We start from the raw sequence: 20102 nt of genomic DNA, 5'->3' as shown, positions 1-20102 counted from the left end.
TGCAAGGCGATTTTCTATCTCTCTCGCACTTATACGCTTGCTACCTGGGCGATTTTCTGTCCCTCTCGCACACCTATGCCTCCCGCCAGGCGATTTTCTATCCCTCTCGCACACTTGAGCGTGGCGCCAAGGGCAACCGAAGGCGCAACCCCTCTCAGGGGTTCGCGGGAGAGCGCAATGCGCCTTTCCGTAAAAACAACGCAAGTCCAACCGTGCGAATTCTTTTCTCTCTCGCACTTATGCGCGAGCCTCCTGGCTGTTTTCTGTCTCTCTCGCACACCAAAGCGTCCCGCCCTGCGATTTTCTATCTCTCTCGCCCACTTGAGCGAGCCGCCTGGCAGTTTTGTGTCTCTCTCGCACACCCAAGCGTCCCGCCGGGCGATTTTCTATCCCTCTCGCACACTTGAGCGAGCCGCCAAGGGCAACCGAGGGCGCAACCGCTCTCAGAGGGTCGCGGGGGAACGGGATGAGCCTTTTTTGCGGCTTGATTGTATTTTTCTAACATATTGTCCACACAGTAAGAACCATTAAGGCAAAAAATGAGCGATTTTTGAGTTGACTTTTCAGGGTAATGGTCGATTATCGGAATCATTTTGGTGTTATTTTCAGTTTTTTACGGCTTTTTTGGACAAAAGTGAAAAAAAAAGATACGAAAGCCCAAAACACCATCAGATTTGTTCTTAAGGCGTCTTTCTAATGCTCTTAGGAGCATTTTAAAAAAAATTGGAGCAAAAAATAACCTGCAGCTCAAAAGTTATAGGCATTTGAAGAGGGGAAGGTTTTGTCGCCAATATCAGACAAAATCACAACAAACAATCAACTGCAGCACATCAATGAGTGAAGTCGAACATTTCATGCATTTTTTTCTCAAATCTACATACTTTCATTGACATTGTGTCAAATTTCACTTCAATCCGACGAAAAATGGGCCCGGTGTGAATTTTATTGGGAAAAATGACCCTCTCTTTCTCGGAAGTTCGAAACGTCACTTTCTTGAAAATTCTTAAAACTTCAAAAATTCATATCTCAGTGAGTTTTTCGATTTGAGACCTAATATTTTGCATAAGTTCATTATTTGGTGGTCTGATCAAGAAAAAAATTTACCATCAAAATCCGAGTCGGGCGGTTGCATGGCTGGTAGGTTCTGTATGGAATGACCCATGATCCATGCGTTCCCTCGCCAAGAAAAACCAGAAAAACTGAATTTTTTGTGCTTGAATAATCAATCAATGATTTTTTCCACATTGAAAAATTACCAAAAACAGACTATACCATACCTAAAATGAAAGGTCTTGTCAAGAGCTTTCATTTGAGCACAAGATAAAGTTGATCCGCCGCTGCGTTCAATAGTTATGGCTGTCGATGTGTTTGAACTTTGACCCCCTCCCCCCAGGAGGGCTAGACGAGAAATGTCACCGGATTTAGGCCTCTCCGATGATCCGTTATGATTCCTGAAAGTATGGATGTAAAAGCTCTTGTGGCCATTTCTTATGGAAAATGGGACAGCCTCTCTAAGTCCATCTATTAAATGTACACAGCTCATTCGTAAAACATTACATTTTTCTGCACTATGAAAAGAATATTCTGAGAGAAATTCAAGCCAGTGTTGGTTTCGTCTCCTTTCAAAATATAAAATAGCGGCAGAGATTTTAAAACACCGCAGCTGCATTGATACGCAACCGAAACCCTGCAGCAAGGAATGTGTTAACAATAACAACCTATTCTGCTGTGTTAAGAATAGACGCTGTATGAACATTCACACTTTTCCAAATCTCTCCCAATCAAGAAGTACCTAATTTTTCAGGCAACATAGGAATTTTTTTTCCTCGAAATTTTCTATCCAACTAATAATTCTATCTAAAATTGTGAATCATCCTCTCTGAAAATTGGAAGGAGCATGTTTACGGATTTCCCTTAAAATTCTCTGTTTTTATCAAGGTAGATTAGACAACATATAAATGCTCATAAGGCGTTCTTCTTTACCATAGCAGTAATCTGCTGTATTTATCCGGCTTGAAATTTGTATTGTTTTGGTTTTCAGCCGGCATCATTATAAAGGGTTTCCTCTACCTCCAAAGTAGAACACAAGCGTTCTTGATCAAGGTGCTAATTCCTGTACATAAAGCTAAGTATTGGCGTTTATACCATGCCCAACCAGCACACCTTGTTTTTTAGTTTTTGGAGGAAGATCCAACCTTACTGAACCTGATGTTAGAGGACTGTGAAAGTACTGGCGCTAAACATCTAGTCAGAAAGTACTGAATAATTGGTCTTGTATATGTATTCTGTAATCTTTAAAGGGTTTCTGATGAGCTGCAAAACCTTCAGAAATCAAGGAATCAATGCTGGCTTAGGAAAGTCAGGAAACTTGAGGTTCTGAACTCGTCGTCTAGCTAATATTTACAGTTATTTCAACGTCATTTTTGTTAAAACTTCAGAGATCTTCTGCTCTTTTCGAAGGATTTTCTTTGAGAATTTTAAACCACGATGTTGGTTCGGTATCTTTTTTAAGAAATAAAATAGGAGCAGAAATGTTTGAAGCAATACAACTGATATACGCTGTCGCGGATCGTAGTGTTTCGGAGGACCAGGTCTAACCAAGAATGAATGGGCGCTCTCAGAACCGCGATGACGTCATGAGAAGTCAGATGCGAATATCATCAGCGAGCGCCGATGTAAACAAAATATAACTTCGAGAAAACATAAAATCTAGCCTTGACCGGCGTATAACTCAAAATCCCTTCAAACCAATGGAGCAAAAAAATACGTCCCTAAGCAGCCTTGACCGGCGTGCTGACAAAAGTAGAAACGAAAATGACATCTGGAAAAAAGGATATACTTAAGTTAAAGTGCAGCCTTGACCGGCGTGCTCATGATCAGTTCAGAGGATGACAATGGCAGCTTTTACCAGCGTGCAAGAAAGTTAGAAGAATGCAGCTTTAACCAGCGTGCAAGAAAGTTGGAAGAATGCAGCTATGACCAGCGTGCATGAAAGTTAGAAAGTGGCAGCTTTTACCAGCAAGCTGGAAAGATGGAAGAATGCAGCTTTAACCAGCGTGCAAGAAAGTTTGAAGAATGCAGCTTTAACCAGCGTGCAAGAAAGTTTGAAGAATGCAGCTTTAACCAGCGTGCAAGAAAGTTAGAAGAATGCAGCTTTAACCAGCGTGCAAGAAAGTTAGAAAGTGGCAGCTTTTACCAGCGTGCCGGAAAGGTGAGAGGAAGCAGCCTTGACCGGCGTGCAAAGACAGAGCGAAGAGGAAGACTAACTGCTGCCTGTCTGACCGCATGGGCTTATATAGAAATGGTTGCGTAATTCTGACCTTGAGTTACATAATGTGAAAATAGTAGTTGCGTAACCGCCAATGGGTTATGCAACAAGGCATAGTGATTACATAACAATCAATGGGTTATATAACAAGCAAAGAAAACAAGTCTTATATAAAACTTATATAACGCACTGTTGCCTCACTGGGCGAATAATACTTAAAAGACTGCAAAAGACGAACGTAAAGAAAACTTATAAAAATGGGCACGTCCCATGCCCCTACATACGCTATTTGCAGTTTCACCATCGCTATGTACCTAAAACATTGTGGTAGGCAACTTTTTAACCTTAACTTTTACTACTACTGTATTCTTCCGGCTTGAAATTTTCATTGTTTTATTTTTCAGGAGGTTTCATTGGATTTTCTCTACAACGTGAAGTTGAACACAAGCAGTTCTTGGTCCTATTCAAGGTGGTAATTCCTCTACATAGTGCCTACAAGTGTCGGCGGCTATAGCATCCCTAACTTGCTTACCATGTTTTCTATTTTTTGAAGACTGATCTGCCTTTAACTCAGCCAGTCATCAGAGGACTGTTTAAATACTAACCCAGAACATCCAGTTGAAAAGAGGTGAGTTCTTGGTCTTGTACCTATATTTAATAATCTTTACCAAGTTTCCAGTGGTCTACAGAACCCGAAAAGTGAAGATAGGGTTTAATTGATGTGCATACAGGTAGAGTCAAAATATGTATTAAAGTGTGATGTCATTCCTAATAGATGAGATATATCAAAGGAAAAGAATGATTCTCCTTTCTCATGGCAAGCTAAGAACCTTAATTTTTTCATCATTTACACTCAGTTTGCATCTGACTACAGTTTTGAATATGGCAATCATTTATTGAGTCTTAAAAAGCTGAGCCACAGTGTGTTTGAGTACATTAGAAACTGACTGACGTTTGTATGAAGCACTTCCTATTTTAGACTTCCACCACCACCCAGTCCATCCAACAAAGAGTCAATGCAAGAACTTGCAATCTGCACTGTCCAAAAAGGATGGATAGAACACTTCTAATTAAAGCAGTGAGAATGAAGAACTGGGAAAAATTAAAATGTTCAGGAGACGCCAAAAACTGCACAGTAGGTGAAATGGTCAGTGTAAAAAAGCTTTTTAGTGCCAAAAAAGGTGTATGGAAAGACACTCAAAACGCTAAATTGCAATGGATGCACTGTAAATACGCATGGATGCGCTACTGTGCAGTTTAATGGGTCCTCTGAACATTGACATTTTTCTAAGTTGGCATTTTTTCATCCTCACTGATTCAATTACAGCCGTCAAAGCAAACATAGAGTCAGTATTTTAAGGTGTACATGTTTACTTAGATAGAAAGTATTGCTTGGTTTGAAGGAGAATTTTTCCATTACAATTTTTTTATTTAATCATTAGCCTAGTTTTACGAAATTATAACAGGAAAGTACTTTTTCTATCTAACTGTAGGAAGCTCTGCAAGGGCCAGCAAAAAGGAAAGTAACACCAAAATATCCAAAATGGTGCGGTTATACCATTCCAGAAATTTGTACCCCACAGAGCTCTCAACGCATCCTATTGATCGAGGCTTGTAGGTTGTGATACCACGTACTCCCTCTAACTTCGAACGATTGGCCAGTGTATCTTGTCCCTGTATCAGTACTTGCTGGAAAAAATCAATGTAATAGGCCCTAATGATTTGATTGATTCTACAATTAAAGCAGTACATTTCAGAATTAAGCTTTTATTCAGTTTCAATTCAAAAGTTTCTGAGCAATTCTAATTATTTCTATTTCTGCATGTTCCAGATGTGCGAAGAAAATTTGAATTCCCAAATAAATTGGGAAGTATTGTTGGCTAGTGGAGTGCCAATCAGCTTTGACTTTAACGTCATGGATCGTGTACCTGATAGTAATTACACTTATGTTCTTGTAGATACCTCTGATTCTTCTTTGCTTCTGTTGGAGCGATCATTTAGGAAGAAGAGAACGAGAACGCAGAGGATTAGGCCATTAGACACAAGCTGTATTGAGAGAAGTACATGAGCAATTAGAGGATCATGGCGGATCTTACAAAGATAACAGAGGTTAGCACCAGAGGTGCACTTGAATAGGTACTACCAACATAGCATTAATACAACTAGGACAGATTGTCTGTCCAACAGCTTCAAAATTTTCCGCAAGATCCACCTTTTCAAGATCCAGTTGTTGAACTTAAGGTGATTCGTCAAGCTCCGAAGAAGTGGTCGAACTGGCATGCGATATATCGCATCTTTTAGGTAAAAAATCTCGGCAGACTTTGAATTTTCAGCAAAAAAAAGGACGATAGCCCCTGCGCATGAGCCTAAAGAATCATTCTAAACCCTAAAATCGGTAAAACTCAGAGAAATGAAAGCAGGATAGTGTTTGGAAAAAAACCTTGCATTCGATTCAGCTATTGATTTCTGTATCAAATGCGAGGTTTTTTTCCAAACACTATTCTGCTTTCATTTCTCTGAATTTTGCCGATTTTTGGGTTTAGAATGATTCTTTAGGCTCATACGCTGGGGCTATCGTCCTTTTTTTTGCTGAAAATTCAAAATCTGCCGAGATTTTTTACCTAAAAGATGCAATATATCACATGCCAGTTCGACCACGTCACTTGAGCTTGACGAGTCACCTTAACAAAACTAGTTCTTCTGCTCTGCCTATACAAGACTCAATTCTTCAAGATCCAGTTTTTGATCTTACCAAACATACTTCCTCTAGTTTGTTTCTACAAGACTCTATTTTTCAAGACCCTGTTGTTGAGCCTAGCAAACCTAGTTCTTCTATTTTCCAAACTTCTCCTCTCTCGTCCCAAAATTCTGTTCAAATTGACTCTCCTAAATTGAAAAAAAAACGCATTAATAAAAGACAAATGAAAAAAATGGCCGCTGATGCAGGGTCCAATAAATCAATGAAGCCAAGTCCATGCTGTGATAATACTTCCTGTTATGAAAATATTGTAAAAGCATTTTTGAAAAAGATAGGAAAATAATTTTTGTTGAATACCATGGTCTCAAAGACTAAACTCAAAAGAAGAATTGGTTGTTAAGTTGAATGAAGCAGGTCCATGTGAAAAGGCATAGAAAGAGGGGTGGTGAGTCAAGCTGCTTCTTTAATACAGAATATAAATTAAACATCAATGGCATTGAACAAAATAAAAAAAATTTGTCTTAAATTTTTATGTGCCACCTTAGATGTCAGCCCAATGGCCTTCCGCCTTGCTCTGAAGACAAGTTCCACTGGCAATCACGCCAAAACCGATGCCTGAGGTAAACATACACCTTCCAACAAAGCTGATACTGATCGGATTAGGTGTGCCTAACAATTCATTGACAGTATTCGGCAGTGCCATCACATTACTGTAGAAAAACGTAAAAAGCGTATCTGCCATCAGATATTGGAAACATTACCATTTGTATAGGTTGTATAAATTAAATTGTATAAAAAATGATAGTATACCTATTTCAGGTAGGGTTTTCCGCAATGTTTTTTGTCAATTTTGATTTTCGCACCTGCATATTTATAATTTTCACTGCATAAAATGCAATCTGCCTTTGATGCATTGCACTGTTTCTGGCTGCTAATTAAATCATACGTTCTTCTTTGTACTCCTAATAATAAATGCATTTTTGTACAACTATAGTATGTGAAGTTTTTAGTTTTACTGCAAGCCCTCTTTTGCCTTCTGTAAGCTTCTAACTTTCTAAGGTCTTAACTATTTGATTGAAACAAGGGATAGAGAAGAAGAAAACAATTTTCAATCTGTTTTCTTTCAAATGTGAGATATTTGGAGAGGTAGGCGCAAGTTCAGATTTTGAAAAAAAAAAATAACTAAACCAAAAAAGAAAAATAAAGAAAAAGGTTTAAAGATAGTTGTATTGGTGCTCTACTGAAGCTAGTCGCAATGTGACACTTTTTACAGTTGAACATCAAAGCATCATTTTTAAGCTGCATAATTTATGGTCAAAATTCATTTCGACCATTTGGTGCCATGAAATTTAGAAATTCCGACTCATTTTTCTCAAAGAAATGAAACTGCTTCTTTGTACTCTGACCTCCAAGGATCAATAACTAGAACCTAAGGATCCATAAAAAACTTGAGTCCCTTTATTTCAGTGGAAAAACACTTACAGAATACGAATACGCTAGAATATGGGTAAAAAGTTAACATTAAGTGCGTTTCTCCATAAAATATTGAAAATACCCCCTCTTATACCTTCAAAACGGGATGAGTCGAGATAAAAGTTGTTATTATATGAAATATATTTTTTTAACTTCCAAATTATTTTCAGCTCCAGTCGAACATTGATAGAAAAACATATTGAAACATGAAGAGTCATAGTTCCGAGGTGTTAGAGCCCATGTAAGTGGGACCTTTCCCACTCCGTTTTAAATTTCAAAGAGGTCTCGGTTTTCCCGCGGTCCTATTGACCAATCAGAAGGGCGGTTTCATTTTTAGCTGTGACGTAGAAAAGTACATTTCTTCTCCGCCTGCCACCGCCGCTTCTTCTTTTTCTCCATGCACCCCGCCGTTTCTTACGTGTTTGTTGTGACGTGTAGGTTAGAAATGACCAATTTCCTCCAATAGTTCCTATAAGTTTCACAATTTTATCCATGAATTTAGGTAATTTGAATTTGAATAATCGAGTGTAGCATGGTGTAGCTCTGCTGTTTTATAATATGGAATGGTGTGTTTCAGTTTTCAGTCTGTTCTTCCTGCACCTAATCCAGACAGTTTCTTATGAGTAGATAAGTTTGAAAACTGATGGATAACAGTGTAAAGTATATCAATCTCAGTTTTTATTGTCAGTTTCATTCGCAATATCATTTTTTTCCATCCATCAGCAACTGATAAAGCTCCAAGTAATGATCATTTGTGGGCATCATTAATCAACTGTGAATTTACTTGTGACATCTGTCATTCGTAGGATCAGAATCTTGTCATCACCGCTAGTTGGAACTACCTGAAGTCCAATTTTATGAGGGAGTCGCAGAGGACTCCGAGTGAGGTTAGTGACCGACAATTCTTGTTTTAAGGTTCACAGCACAAGTTTGGTGGCGACCAATACCTATTCGACAGGTCAACTGTTTGAAATATAAATGTGTCGAGGGATGCTTTAATGATATCGCTCAGAGATCTGACAGTAACAACTCAACCCTAATATTTGCCAAATATGTTGACTATCTCAGACCTTGCCCGCAGCCTTTGTACCGGCTTAGAGATACTGGGTAGACTGGTTGAGTATTGCACAGCCCTGGCAGTCACAGGTTAAGTACGCAACTCTAACATGAGTTCAACAATGGCGTAAAACTCCCAATGAGACTATTTGGTAAGCACCGTTGAGGCTGATGCATATCACAATTGCGTCCAAACACGTTGAACTAAAGTTGCAGACTTGGACCTTTTGTAACCTCATATTTCGATGCTGAAGAATCAGTGGTGTCCATCGAAGAGACAATTTGAAATCAGGACCAATTTGATGTATTTCTGTCAAACGAAACTATGGGCATTATAACGTGCGCCCTGTCATGCATATATTCTTATGGGTCTCAGGGCTCATGTCTTAGTGCACATAGTTTTGTTTGACAGAAATATGTGTAATTTTGCCATTAGCCCTCTTGACGGTCGTATGCACCTTATAATAGAGTTCTTATATTTGCCATTTACACAGTATGGTCATCATACAGTAGAACAGATTAATCTTCTCCGGAGAGTTAAAGAAATAATCTACTGACCAATATGTTGTATTTAAAAACCTTCTCTTTAGAAACCTCATTTCTACCGAGCAAAGTCCAGATAAAATTCGATGTTACTTTCCATGAATGCTTGGTTGAATACTAGAGCAATCCTTGCTCCGGACCAACTAGATGGCGCCTTAACAAATCATAATGTATTGTATAAGAATGGTTGAGGCCTTCACCAGGTTTTTGAACAGTCCACATCAGTGTTCTGCCTTCCCCGGGAGCCATGCGCTAAATGCACCTAAAAATCGGGCCTTCGTGCCTAAAAATTGGGGGGCTGGGCCATTGTGGCGCCTTAAAAATGTGACGGATTGAACTTGCAATTGGGTAGCAGCGGTAGCAATGAAGCGCTCTCTATACGCACCGTTTGCAGCGCAGCCCGAGAGCGAGAATTTCATGCCTTCCAAAAATTTTCATTTGCTATGGCCCGCATGCAAAAATTTAATTTGGCTCCTAAGAATTGAGCTTTCCGGCCAAGGTGGCTCCTAAAATTGTAGGAGGAAGGCAGAACACTGGTCTACATTCTAAACTATGGCGTACTTTTTTTTGTTTACCAATTTAAATCAACAGTGATATCCAATTCAAATGGCTGCTGCGAGTGGAGTATTTTCTATCATCCTGTGTTTTCAAACTGAAGTATATCCCAGAGATTTTTCTATGACTACCAATCCCTTCATGGTTAACTGGATTTTCATCTAATGCCTTACACTTTTTACAGATTGATGCATTTTGTGGTCGAGTCAAATGACAGCTCGTCGCCGAAGGGTTGGCTCAGAACTAGATCAAGGAGGGGATTGGGACACTATTAGCTTTCCTGGCAGCTCAAGTTTAAATCCGAGCATCTACAATTGCGATGAAACAGGATCTGCTCCCAACAAAGGCCTGAATTTACAACCTGTGGCTAAAATGTCAAGTCGAGACCGGACAAAGGAATTTTGCAATGCGGTCCAATCGCTCCAGTTCAGACAGATTAAAACTGTGGTTAGACAATCTCAGGACCCGCGAAAAGCAAAATCACTTCAAAGTTATAGAGAATTTATGGACACGGCAAAAGTAATAGGAAAACATATCAGTAGCACTTATGCAAAACTAGAAAAATTAACTTTTTGTAAGTGTGCGCACAAATTTTTCATCAATCAATTTTCAATTTATTTTTTAAACCATCTCATTTGAAGCAAGCAATGCCCTTTGTATTGCACATCGATTCCAATTCACAGTAGTCTTAATGAGTTATTAATGATGAATGCTTCCTTCTCGTAATGTTTCCTTTGTGCACAGTTGCGGCTGTTCAGCTTAAATGCAATAGAACTCCTATCCTACGTCTAAGTCTGAACAGATTAATGGTCAAATTCAGATTTATTATAAATTTGATGAAAAAGTCATTACCTCGAGTTTATTCAGAGAAAAAAGGAGAAAAAAAAAGGATAATTCTTCCAAACTTAGGTCCAACTAAGTCAAACTGAGATAGGACAGAAAATCACAGAGGAAAACACAGAAAGGTTGCTAAGCAGACTAATAAAATGCTGTTAACTTCAAAGAAATGTACATATCCACTTTATGGTGATTGACAGCATTTATTAGAATAATTGGTTGTGTAAATGAAACCTCAAGACTCTCCTAAAAGTAGCACCGAAGTGTCATTCAATTCCTACTGCAGTGTGTCATGACCACTGTAAAAGATACCCAAAGTTGTATGCTTTGGAATAGTGCTTGCCTATTCAGAAGCAGTCCTATATCAATATCATTATTTGTTTTTCTGCTTGCAGGAAAAATCAGCACTAATATTTGACTCTTTGTAACTGATCTTGTTCAAAATAATTTTGAAAAAGATCAATTACTTACTTAACACTCGATAATTATTATCAAGTATAAAGTTTGAGTGGATACTTTTATCTCTAGTGCCCAAGCTGATTTTTAAGAACCTATACATGAGTAGAACCTGCCAAAGATGATTCTAATTGATTATCAATCCACTCGCAATCGGAACTTTTATCTTACCAGTTTTGGTTTGTTTGATACAGTGGCAAAGCGGAAGTCTCTATTTAACGATAGACCAACAGAAATTCAGGAATTGACGTACATCATCAAAGAAGATATTGACTGTTTGCGAAAGGAGATTGGGAAACTGCATGAAGTGGCTAATTTTCAAAAACAGTCACAACAGAACAATGGACGACATCACCTTTTGTCACATTCATCTAGTGTTGTGATAGCGCTCCAGTCAAAACTAGCTTCCATGTCTTCAGAATTTAAACAAGTCCTAGAAGTTCGGACAGAAGTAAGTTAAAAAAGTTTAAAATTAGAGTTCAGTCTGTGAGGCCAAAGGTGATTCTTTTCTTGGTGATGATAACTTTTGCAGAGTTCATCAACTCAGACTTTATAAGTATAAAATTAGGGCAATGGCAAGGAACTTTTACAGTGTTGTAGTACCGTTTATCCCATGTGACAGTTCAAGAAAAAACCAAAAAACTCATAGAAGCACTTCTAAAGGAAGAAAAAGCACATCAAAATCTGACCAATCAAAAACTGAGCTTCGAGTTGACGTAGCGAGGCAAAGCCTCTAGCTGAGTTCAGCCGATCAGCAAACGCTGGTTCCCCTTTCTGGCTACACTACCATAGCCTGCCAAAAATACCGTTAAACTAGTTGCAATTTTGTCATTTTTGAAACGGAGTCTCTTCGTCATTCGGGTTTGAAAAAGTCGGGAAAAATTCTTAGAAGCTCATCTCTCTCCGCACTTTCGAATAATAAATTTAAAAAAATGGATACCACTGTCTCATTGGTTGTGTAAGAGAGTATGATGTTTGCGAAATAGTAAAAGAAAATTTTTCTTATGCTCCAGCATGTTCTTGGTGGCAGTCCTTTCTGAAAAAACAAGCACAAGATAATACTTGTCGGATGTTGGCATCTAACATATATCCACTATCCATGTTATGTCTAATAATATTAAACATAATATAAAACATAACATAATATTAAACATAACATAAATTATTATGCAAAAGATAGTTCAAGAGGCATTTTTTGAAGTGGAGTTAAAGTCTAATCAAAGACATCCAAACTGCGGAGTCTCTGAAAAATGTCGAAGATAGTTAGAATTGTAACTGTAATTAACGGAATGAATTCATTCTGTTAAAATGAGCTAGTTCGTGTGCAAGGACCAGAATGACAATAAAATATTTATTTATCTCTTTTCACTGTGCCTGCTAGAAAAAACACCTAAGTGCCCAAGTATCCTAATCTCAACCCATGTGTCTTTTCAGAGCCTAAAACAAGCAAAAGCCAGGAGAGATCAGTTTTCATCCCCTCTTCCAAGTGCATCCGTCTCGAGTCCGCTCAAAAACTCGGTGCTCCTTCAAGATGAGCAAGTAGCCATCAATCTAGATAATCAATTGGTCCCTATGCAGCAACAGAGTATGGTTCAAAAACAGGCAACAATGATGTATGATGAAACGGTGAGATTTTTCCTTTCACTGAAAGTTTAATCAAGTTCAGCGAACATCGTATTACACAATGTCTAAAAGGCAGTAGCACTGAATATATTGGTATGGAGTGTAGCCAAGTGCTAGAAATAATGTAACATTTTCTTTTAAAAAAAAACCTTACATTTTATTAATTAACTTTCACCTCTGGTCAAAGTTAATTAATGAAATGTAAGGTTTTTTTTAAAAAAAAGTTGTCACATTATTTCTAGCACTTGGCTACACTCCATACCAAAAGTTTAGTGTTTACAACAAAACTATAACTAGGTAGATTCAATTAGAATCAACGTAACTGCATTTGAAATTGCCTAATTTCCTCTCAAGTCTTATTTTGTCAAAGGAAATCCAATGAAAGTTTCTGTGAAATTTCCTTTGGTTATTCAGATAATCTCAGATGGAGCAGTTTCTTGCATTAATAGAGAATTTACAGGTGTCTGAAATTTGATGAATTTCGTGTGTAAGTTGAAACCACTGAGTGAACTGAACACGAGGATACCCTTTGTTCATGAATTGAACAATTATTGGAGAAGATATGACAAAATGATCTATTCTGCTAAAATATGTGTGTTTAAATGGGAAATGATGCCACTAGGCGGTGCATTTTCTCACTTTTAAATCTGTTTCATACTATTTCCCATATCAGAAAAAAAATTATGAAAAATACTGTGAAATCAGCTTTTTGAGCACTTTCAGATGAAGCCATAAAAAATTTGCATGCAAATTCTCCATTCGCACATTACGATATACTGCTTGCAAAACACTGCCTCTCAAAGACACAGACTATGTAGCATCATTACATAGTAGTGAATCGTGCTCCCCGATCACTTTGAATCACTTTAAATGGAAGTGGAGCTTAGACGCATGAATTTCTGGGAAATTCCTAAATAGCCGCCAAGTCAGAGTAAGTTCTAAAAAAGAACAAACAAGGTAACAAAAATTACCAACATCAGTTCACAAGGTTGAATGGTACGAAAGCGTCCCTGCATCTCTGGTTAGGCAGGGTCAAACGATTCATATATCAAGGTTAGATGTTGTGATCGACTTATTCGATGTCTTGAACCAATTGCAACATCTGATACATTGATGGTACGGTTTGATCTTGTGACCTAGGCTGGTCTTAGATTCAAAATCTTTTGGCAGTGTTCCCAAACCTTCAGGTGGCATTGTTAAAATGCTCCTAAAAAATCGGCTATGGTCCTCAAAAAATTACATACATTTTCTTTTGGTCCTCAAAAAATTGCGTACATTTTCCTTTTCATTCAACGATTTTTTAATCTGGGCAGCTAATATCTAGAGCCTCCACTTGTGCTTCAAATTAAACTTTCTTTGCAAATATTTGTAACTACAGGCCTACATAGTCTGAATCTTCCGTCAAATTTCGTAGAATTTTATCACCTGTCAGAATAACTTTTAAATTTTACTGGCATAGATACATGGTATTCCTTTATTCGTGAAAGTTCTTTCAGAGATATTTGAAGTTTTCTATTGTGCAATTATCCTCTATGTACTTTAGAGAATTTGCAAGTACGATATATTCTTATCCACATCAATTTTCACAGAATATCTTGAACTTCTTTTAATAGAAATAAAAAAGTAGCTTACTTGGAGCTGTCTGCTGAGCTTAGAAACCAAAATCATAATTTTTGTGAATTTAGCTGCCCTCAAATTGGAAGCGCTATGAAATGTTGCTTGTCCATTTCATGACTGTCCGTCAACAATTAGATTGAGTTATTGTCTGAACATGTAATCCATTCACGTTATTAGAGATTGAGCCTAATTTTTTTTTGTAACTTTGTAGGATCAATATCTTCAAAGCAGGGCTGAGACGATGCAGAATATTGAATCAACAATCGTTGAACTAGGAGGAATTTTCCAGCAGCTTGCAGTCATGGTTAAAGAGCAAGAAGAAATGGTTGAGAGGTAAAAAGTTTACCTAACTCTTTGTTTTTTTGAGACTATGAACTGCATGATCTAACTCGTTTGTTTACATTCATTTTATCAGCCACTTACATCCTCTGAGACTGAGTGCAGAAGTGACTCTATTTTGCAGAGTTGATGTGCTTTCATTCTCATGTATTCAATTGTTTCTCAGTCATAATTTTAGGTGGATTACGATAGATGTAAGGAAATTTTAAACTTATCCTAGTTCATTTATCTGAGTTTCAAACTAAAGTTTTGTGTTCATCAATACAAACTTCCTCAGAAATGTTTAACAAGATGATTCCTCTCTGTTTTCAGGATTGACTCCAATGTTACGGATGCAACTCTAAATGTAGATGCAGCTCATCATGAAATCCTGCGATACTTTCAGTCGGTCAGTTCTAATCGCTGGCTCATGATAAAGATTTTTGCTGTTCTAATATTTTTCTTTTTATTCTTCGTAATTTTTATGACCTAAAGTTGGACCTGCAATATCTTCATCTCTACCATTCTTCATCAACAGGCGAAAGAGAGTAAGAACTTCAGCCCCTCAGTGTATGGATTCCTATCAAAATTTCGCCCAGAATTCGATGGTCATGTTGACAGTTTCCAAATTCAGTGTGGGAGTCAGTCACTCATAACTACCGTCCCTATATCTGCCGATTCAAACTTCTGACTCGCCCAAAAAAACCAAATTCTATTTAAGCAAAAGTTTTTATGAAATTAATTTCAGTTTGCCCTAGGATAAAATAATTTTTTTAGTGTGCTGAATTTTCTCCATAATCCTAAGAGAATCAAGTATCAAAAGGAGGAGGATTTTGTAAAACACCCCAGTTATTTTTTTTCGATTGTTATTTTGTTTGTAATGGTGAATTTGATCCTTGTTGATTTTGATTTTTTGGCAAGCAGAAAATTTGATTTTGATTATACTGATGTAAACTATACTGTAAACACTAATATCTCATTCACAAGAGGATTTCAAAATTTTTAAACATGATCCATGTGTTCTTCTTGAAATTTTGATGGGAAAAAATATCTTGTAGTGTTTTAATTTTCACTATATTGGGTTTTTCATTTGGTGAAGTTTTTTCTTTGAAAAAATGCCTATGCATGGTAAAATCATAAAAATACATAACCCAATTGCGGTATTCCTAAATTTGCCCTAGTTTTATTTTTTTGTAAGAAAAGATATCATGTATTTTTTAACAAACTTTACGGAGAATAATACAGAAAGAGTAGGGAGGAATTGCACAAAGAATCTTGTGCAATACCGAGAAAATCCTTCAAAAATGTAAAATGTGATAGAAATTTGACACCAATACAACCGCAGTCACCAACTGAGTTGGCTGTAGGCTCATAGTTTGACCATCAATATATATGAGTATCATATTGAAACCTGATACTTTCTAATATTTCCAGACTGGATGTGAATTGTGAAGGGTCAAATTGTAAGGAAAAATAATTTTTCCGTCTTTTTTTATTTAACGCCCTTTCTCCCATGCACACTATCTGTAAAACAGATCAACACCCTTGCTTGCCATAAATTATGAAGTACTTCGATAGAAACCTCCTCTCTCTCTCTCTGTACATCAGTTTTTTTTTTTTTTTTTTTTTTTTTTTACAGAGTGTGATCCAGAAGCGCTACCCCCAAAATGGTTTCATTAATTTTTTTTTTTTTTTTTCTCGGCCTTAGCCTCATTCCTCCCTCTTGAGCAGACTCAGACTTTTGCCGTCTGATTATAAAAATTGATAGACAAAGCAATAGACGAATAGGACATGGGGAAAATGGAGAGGTCCTTTAGGTTGAAACAGGTAGTTGATATAGACTAAGGGGGAAAGTGATGGACTCTCTGCAGGTTCTCTTGTGGATTGCCATTGGTTAGTCTATTACTTACCTCTTTTGTCCATTGAAACCACCTGTTTCTACCAAAAGAATCGCTTCATTTTCTCTTTGTCTTCTTTGTCTGTTGCCTCATCCATCATCAATTTAAACAATCAGCCTGCTGTCCCCCTCCAAGCACATGTCCCCCTCAATACAAGCTCTGAGTTGGAAGTTAATATGATGCTGTTGTTGTTATTAAAAGATTTGTTCTTTTGAAAGACTTCTCTTTGTTTTTATGCTGAGAATAAAATGGCCGGTTGATCTACATCGCCGATCTAGCAGGGCTGCCGGATTTTTACCTGTAAGATCGTATTGAAGAACTCACTTATTCTCTTTTTTTACTTGTTTCACTCAAAATTGATTTGAGAAAAAGAAAAAAAAATTACCGGCACTGAATGCCACTGAATGAATTGTTCTGTAATTTGGAAAATACTGATTTTGATGGTCCCAATGAACTATTATCTTTGTTAAGACATGCTCGAATTTGTTGCTGGATTTGCATTCCCGATTTTTAACTCGCCAGATATCGACAGTGAAACTTTCAAACCATGTATCACGTCTGGGGTGTTTCAAAATCTCCGCTCCCTTTTTACATTTTAAAATAGAACGACTCTACATGATTTCTTGAAATTTTCATAAACTGTTTTTCTCAGAGAGAAGGAAAATCACTGAAGGTTTCAAGAGTTGATGTTGTGTGGTTTTACATTAAAAGAATACTCCATTGTTGCAAACTGAGGTACGTTGTTTGGGAGTTTCACTGTCAATATCCTGTTTAAAGCTTGTGCTTTCAATCAACGTAATGAGCTGTATAAGTTTGAGTTCAGGAATGATTTGAAGTCTCATTAAAATGGAGGAATCACAAGTTGTTTGGATTAATTCTTTTTTAACTTCGGGGATTCGGATTTTATCATACTTTAGGTGCCAATTTTTTTTTTATTTCATTATCTTTTTTTTCTATATTGTTATTCCATATTCATCAGTTGTAATTTTTTACTTTCCATGTTTGCTGCAAAATTGTTGAAATTGAAGCACTGGGTGAGAGAAGGGCAGTTATAGGTTATGGTGCTTCAGAATCTCTGCAAATATTTTATTCCTACGGAAAGTGAAGGCATGCATCTCACTGAGATTTTTACTGAATATTCTTCATGAACTTCTGATTTTACAACGTTCCCAAGAAGAAATGTCAGAAAAAATAGCGTTAGGGATTTTGAAGTACCAAAACTTCTTACACCCTGATAAGGGGAGGAGTGTCCCTCATCACTTTTATCTACATGGAAATTCGTTTTTTTAAATATGAAGTAAATTGTCAGGCATTTGGATGTAGGTATAAGGCGACCTTTAACTATACCTTTAGGTGTCAAACTTCATACTAAAGTCAAAACTCTGGGTTCAGTTAAGTTACGTGTTATTATTCTCATGTTGTAAGATTTTCAGAGGAGGTTAAATCTTATTTTAAAATAAAAATAAGTGATACAGAATTCTTCGGAAGTATTAAAGTACCTTCTATAATTATCATATCTCATTAAGAGCAAAGTAAACATTTATGAGATTTTGAGTAATTCAATTCCGAACTGTGAAAATAAGGAAAATCTTTTCGCCATAATCTTTTATCAAACTGAACTGCCGGAATCTTGAACCACAATATTCAGGAATAAGTCGGAAAGCAGTTACCCTCTGAATTTTGCCCCTGATTTACCTCTATTGTAAGACGAATACAGAAAGAGTGAAAGGAATTGGCTCTGATTTCAGAATCTAAAAAGAATGTCCCTAAGTGTAATTTTCGTCGAATTCAAGAAGAAAACTCATACTTTTTTTCTCATTCTGTAATTTTCAAAACTCAAAACATCCTACCTCCAATTTACAAAAATATGTTTGGAGGTTATTTAAATCAGTGAGAACGAAAATGCACCAACTAGAAAAAATGAAAATAATCAAGACACACAAAACTGTACAGTAGGTGAAGAAGTTAGTCTAAAAAAAAAGATTTTTGGTGCTGAAAGACGAGTACTTAAGGACACTTTAAAGGCATCTTTGGGCATCTGTTGGAACAGATGTGCTTCCTTCAATGACTTTTAGAAAATTGACTGTCTTGAATGAAAATTGAGCATTTTCAAGTTACTGAGTTAGTGTGGTTTCGTTTTTACTGATTCATTTGTGGTATTTATAATTTCAACCTAAGTGCTAAAAGATTCTCCTTACAAACCTAAAGAGTGAATATACTCCAACAACTTGTTTTTACCTAATTTACCAATACTTAGTTTTTTTTACAAATTTATTGGCGAAGAGGAACATTTCTGGTCACTTGGAAATTTGACTGTTAGATTATTCTTTTATATTTTAATTAGTTTCTATTATTCTTATTTTGTATATTCCAATGGGTATTTAGTACGTTGCTCGAACTTATTTTTTATTTTGTAAATTATATAATGTTGAATATAAAGAATTGTTTACAATATCCAGTTTTGTATATATTCCTCTGTTTCTCAGCCATAAAATGTCAGACACTGTGAATTGGTTACTGCTATCAAAAATTTGCCTCTAATATTCTCTTTTTTCATGTAATACCTAGATACTTACTTTAGTATATTAATATTTTTTTGCTGACTTCTCTCTTGATATGATCATAATGCTTGAGTGACACGTATTTTGTTACTTGCAGCAAAAAAAAGAAGAAGAAACAAGAGAATATTCTTACCTGAGGCATCAGTAAGTAAGAAAATCTTAATAAAAAACCTCTCAATCAATGAGCCACATCAATTCATTTCTTTTGGAGATTCCACTCAGTTGATTACGTGCAAAATTCAGTTATGTTTTACACAATTTTCTTTTAGTGAAAATTAATTATATTCATTGCTTGAAAAAACCTGAAATCTAAGAAGCTCGTGAATTCAGAACTAGAGCTACGGTGTCAAAAACTCAAAAAGGCTCTGTAAAACTCTACAGTTAATCTTTCAACTAAAAAGTTTCATCGTGTGGTGGAAAAATTCATATTTTACTTTCATAACTGGTAGGTAATGTAGTACAGAAGACTGAAGAGATCTGTGATTTTTAAATTAAAAATATAAGCCAGTCTATTATTATGTAGGAAAACATTTAAATTAAAAATTAAACTAAGTTGGGGATTTTGAAACATCCTGCTTAAAATAGGCACCTCCCTAAGCTCCATCACATTTGATAGTGAAACAGTGTCTTGTTTACAGTGTTTCACAATCTTTGCTCCATTTTCATTTTGACCAAGGAGAAAAAACCAACGCCATCACTTGAAATTCTCATTGAATATTCTTCACACAAAGAAGACCAATCAGGGCAGTTGCTAAGAAATTACCTTCTTACAAAAAAGTATGACGGGAAGTCTGTAACAGGCAAACTGAACTGAGAGGTACCTATGCACTCCTGCAGTTTCACCGTCAATAGATTCAATGGAATAATTTTATTTATACATATGTATATTTATAACTGATTGTAAGTGCTGCCTTTACCTTTTGAGAAAATCGATGTAACTGAGGAAAATATGGTCTTGTTAGATCATGTTGTTATATCCAAATAGGTAAGTACATACTTGCAGTTTTTCTAATTCACTAGGTAATACCATGTAATACCAATCTAAATGATACTGCAGAGAGAAGGTTATTCATCTCTTCAAGTTCATCCGCATGATTAATATATCCGCATGATTAATATATCCGTATTATCATTAGAGAATTATATTCAGGAATTATGTTCTTCTACGTTTAGAGAATATTATTTTATTTATAGGTGGA

General features: G+C 36.5%; 1 protein-coding gene across 2 annotated transcripts; it reads left to right on the top strand.

Annotated features, from left to right (window-relative positions):
• The first annotated feature begins 7848 nt into the window (after positions 1-7848).
• LOC140225881 (syntaxin-5-like) lies at positions 7849-18796 on the top strand. 2 transcript variants are annotated; one of them, XM_072305871.1, is made up of 6 exons: positions 7849-8326; positions 9778-10167; positions 11081-11337; positions 12321-12512; positions 14338-14459; positions 14778-18796. In XM_072305871.1, the coding sequence occupies exons 2-6, from the start codon at positions 9804-9806 to the stop codon at positions 14935-14937; spliced, it is 1095 nt and encodes a 364-aa protein (XP_072161972.1). In that variant the 5' UTR covers positions 7849-8326; positions 9778-9803; the 3' UTR covers positions 14938-18796. The 2 variants fall into 2 exon arrangements, with proteins under 2 accessions (XP_072161972.1, XP_072161973.1); XM_072305872.1 differs by having other exon boundaries at positions 7852-7941.
• Positions 18797-20102: the final 1306 nt, after the last annotated feature.

Source organism: Bemisia tabaci, unplaced genomic scaffold (genome assembly GCF_918797505.1).
Source record: "Bemisia tabaci unplaced genomic scaffold, PGI_BMITA_v3".
Lineage (NCBI taxonomy): Eukaryota > Metazoa > Arthropoda > Insecta > Hemiptera > Aleyrodidae > Bemisia > Bemisia tabaci.
The sequence above is the reverse complement of the archived record's forward strand: the minus strand, read 5'-3'. Positions and strand labels throughout refer to the sequence as shown.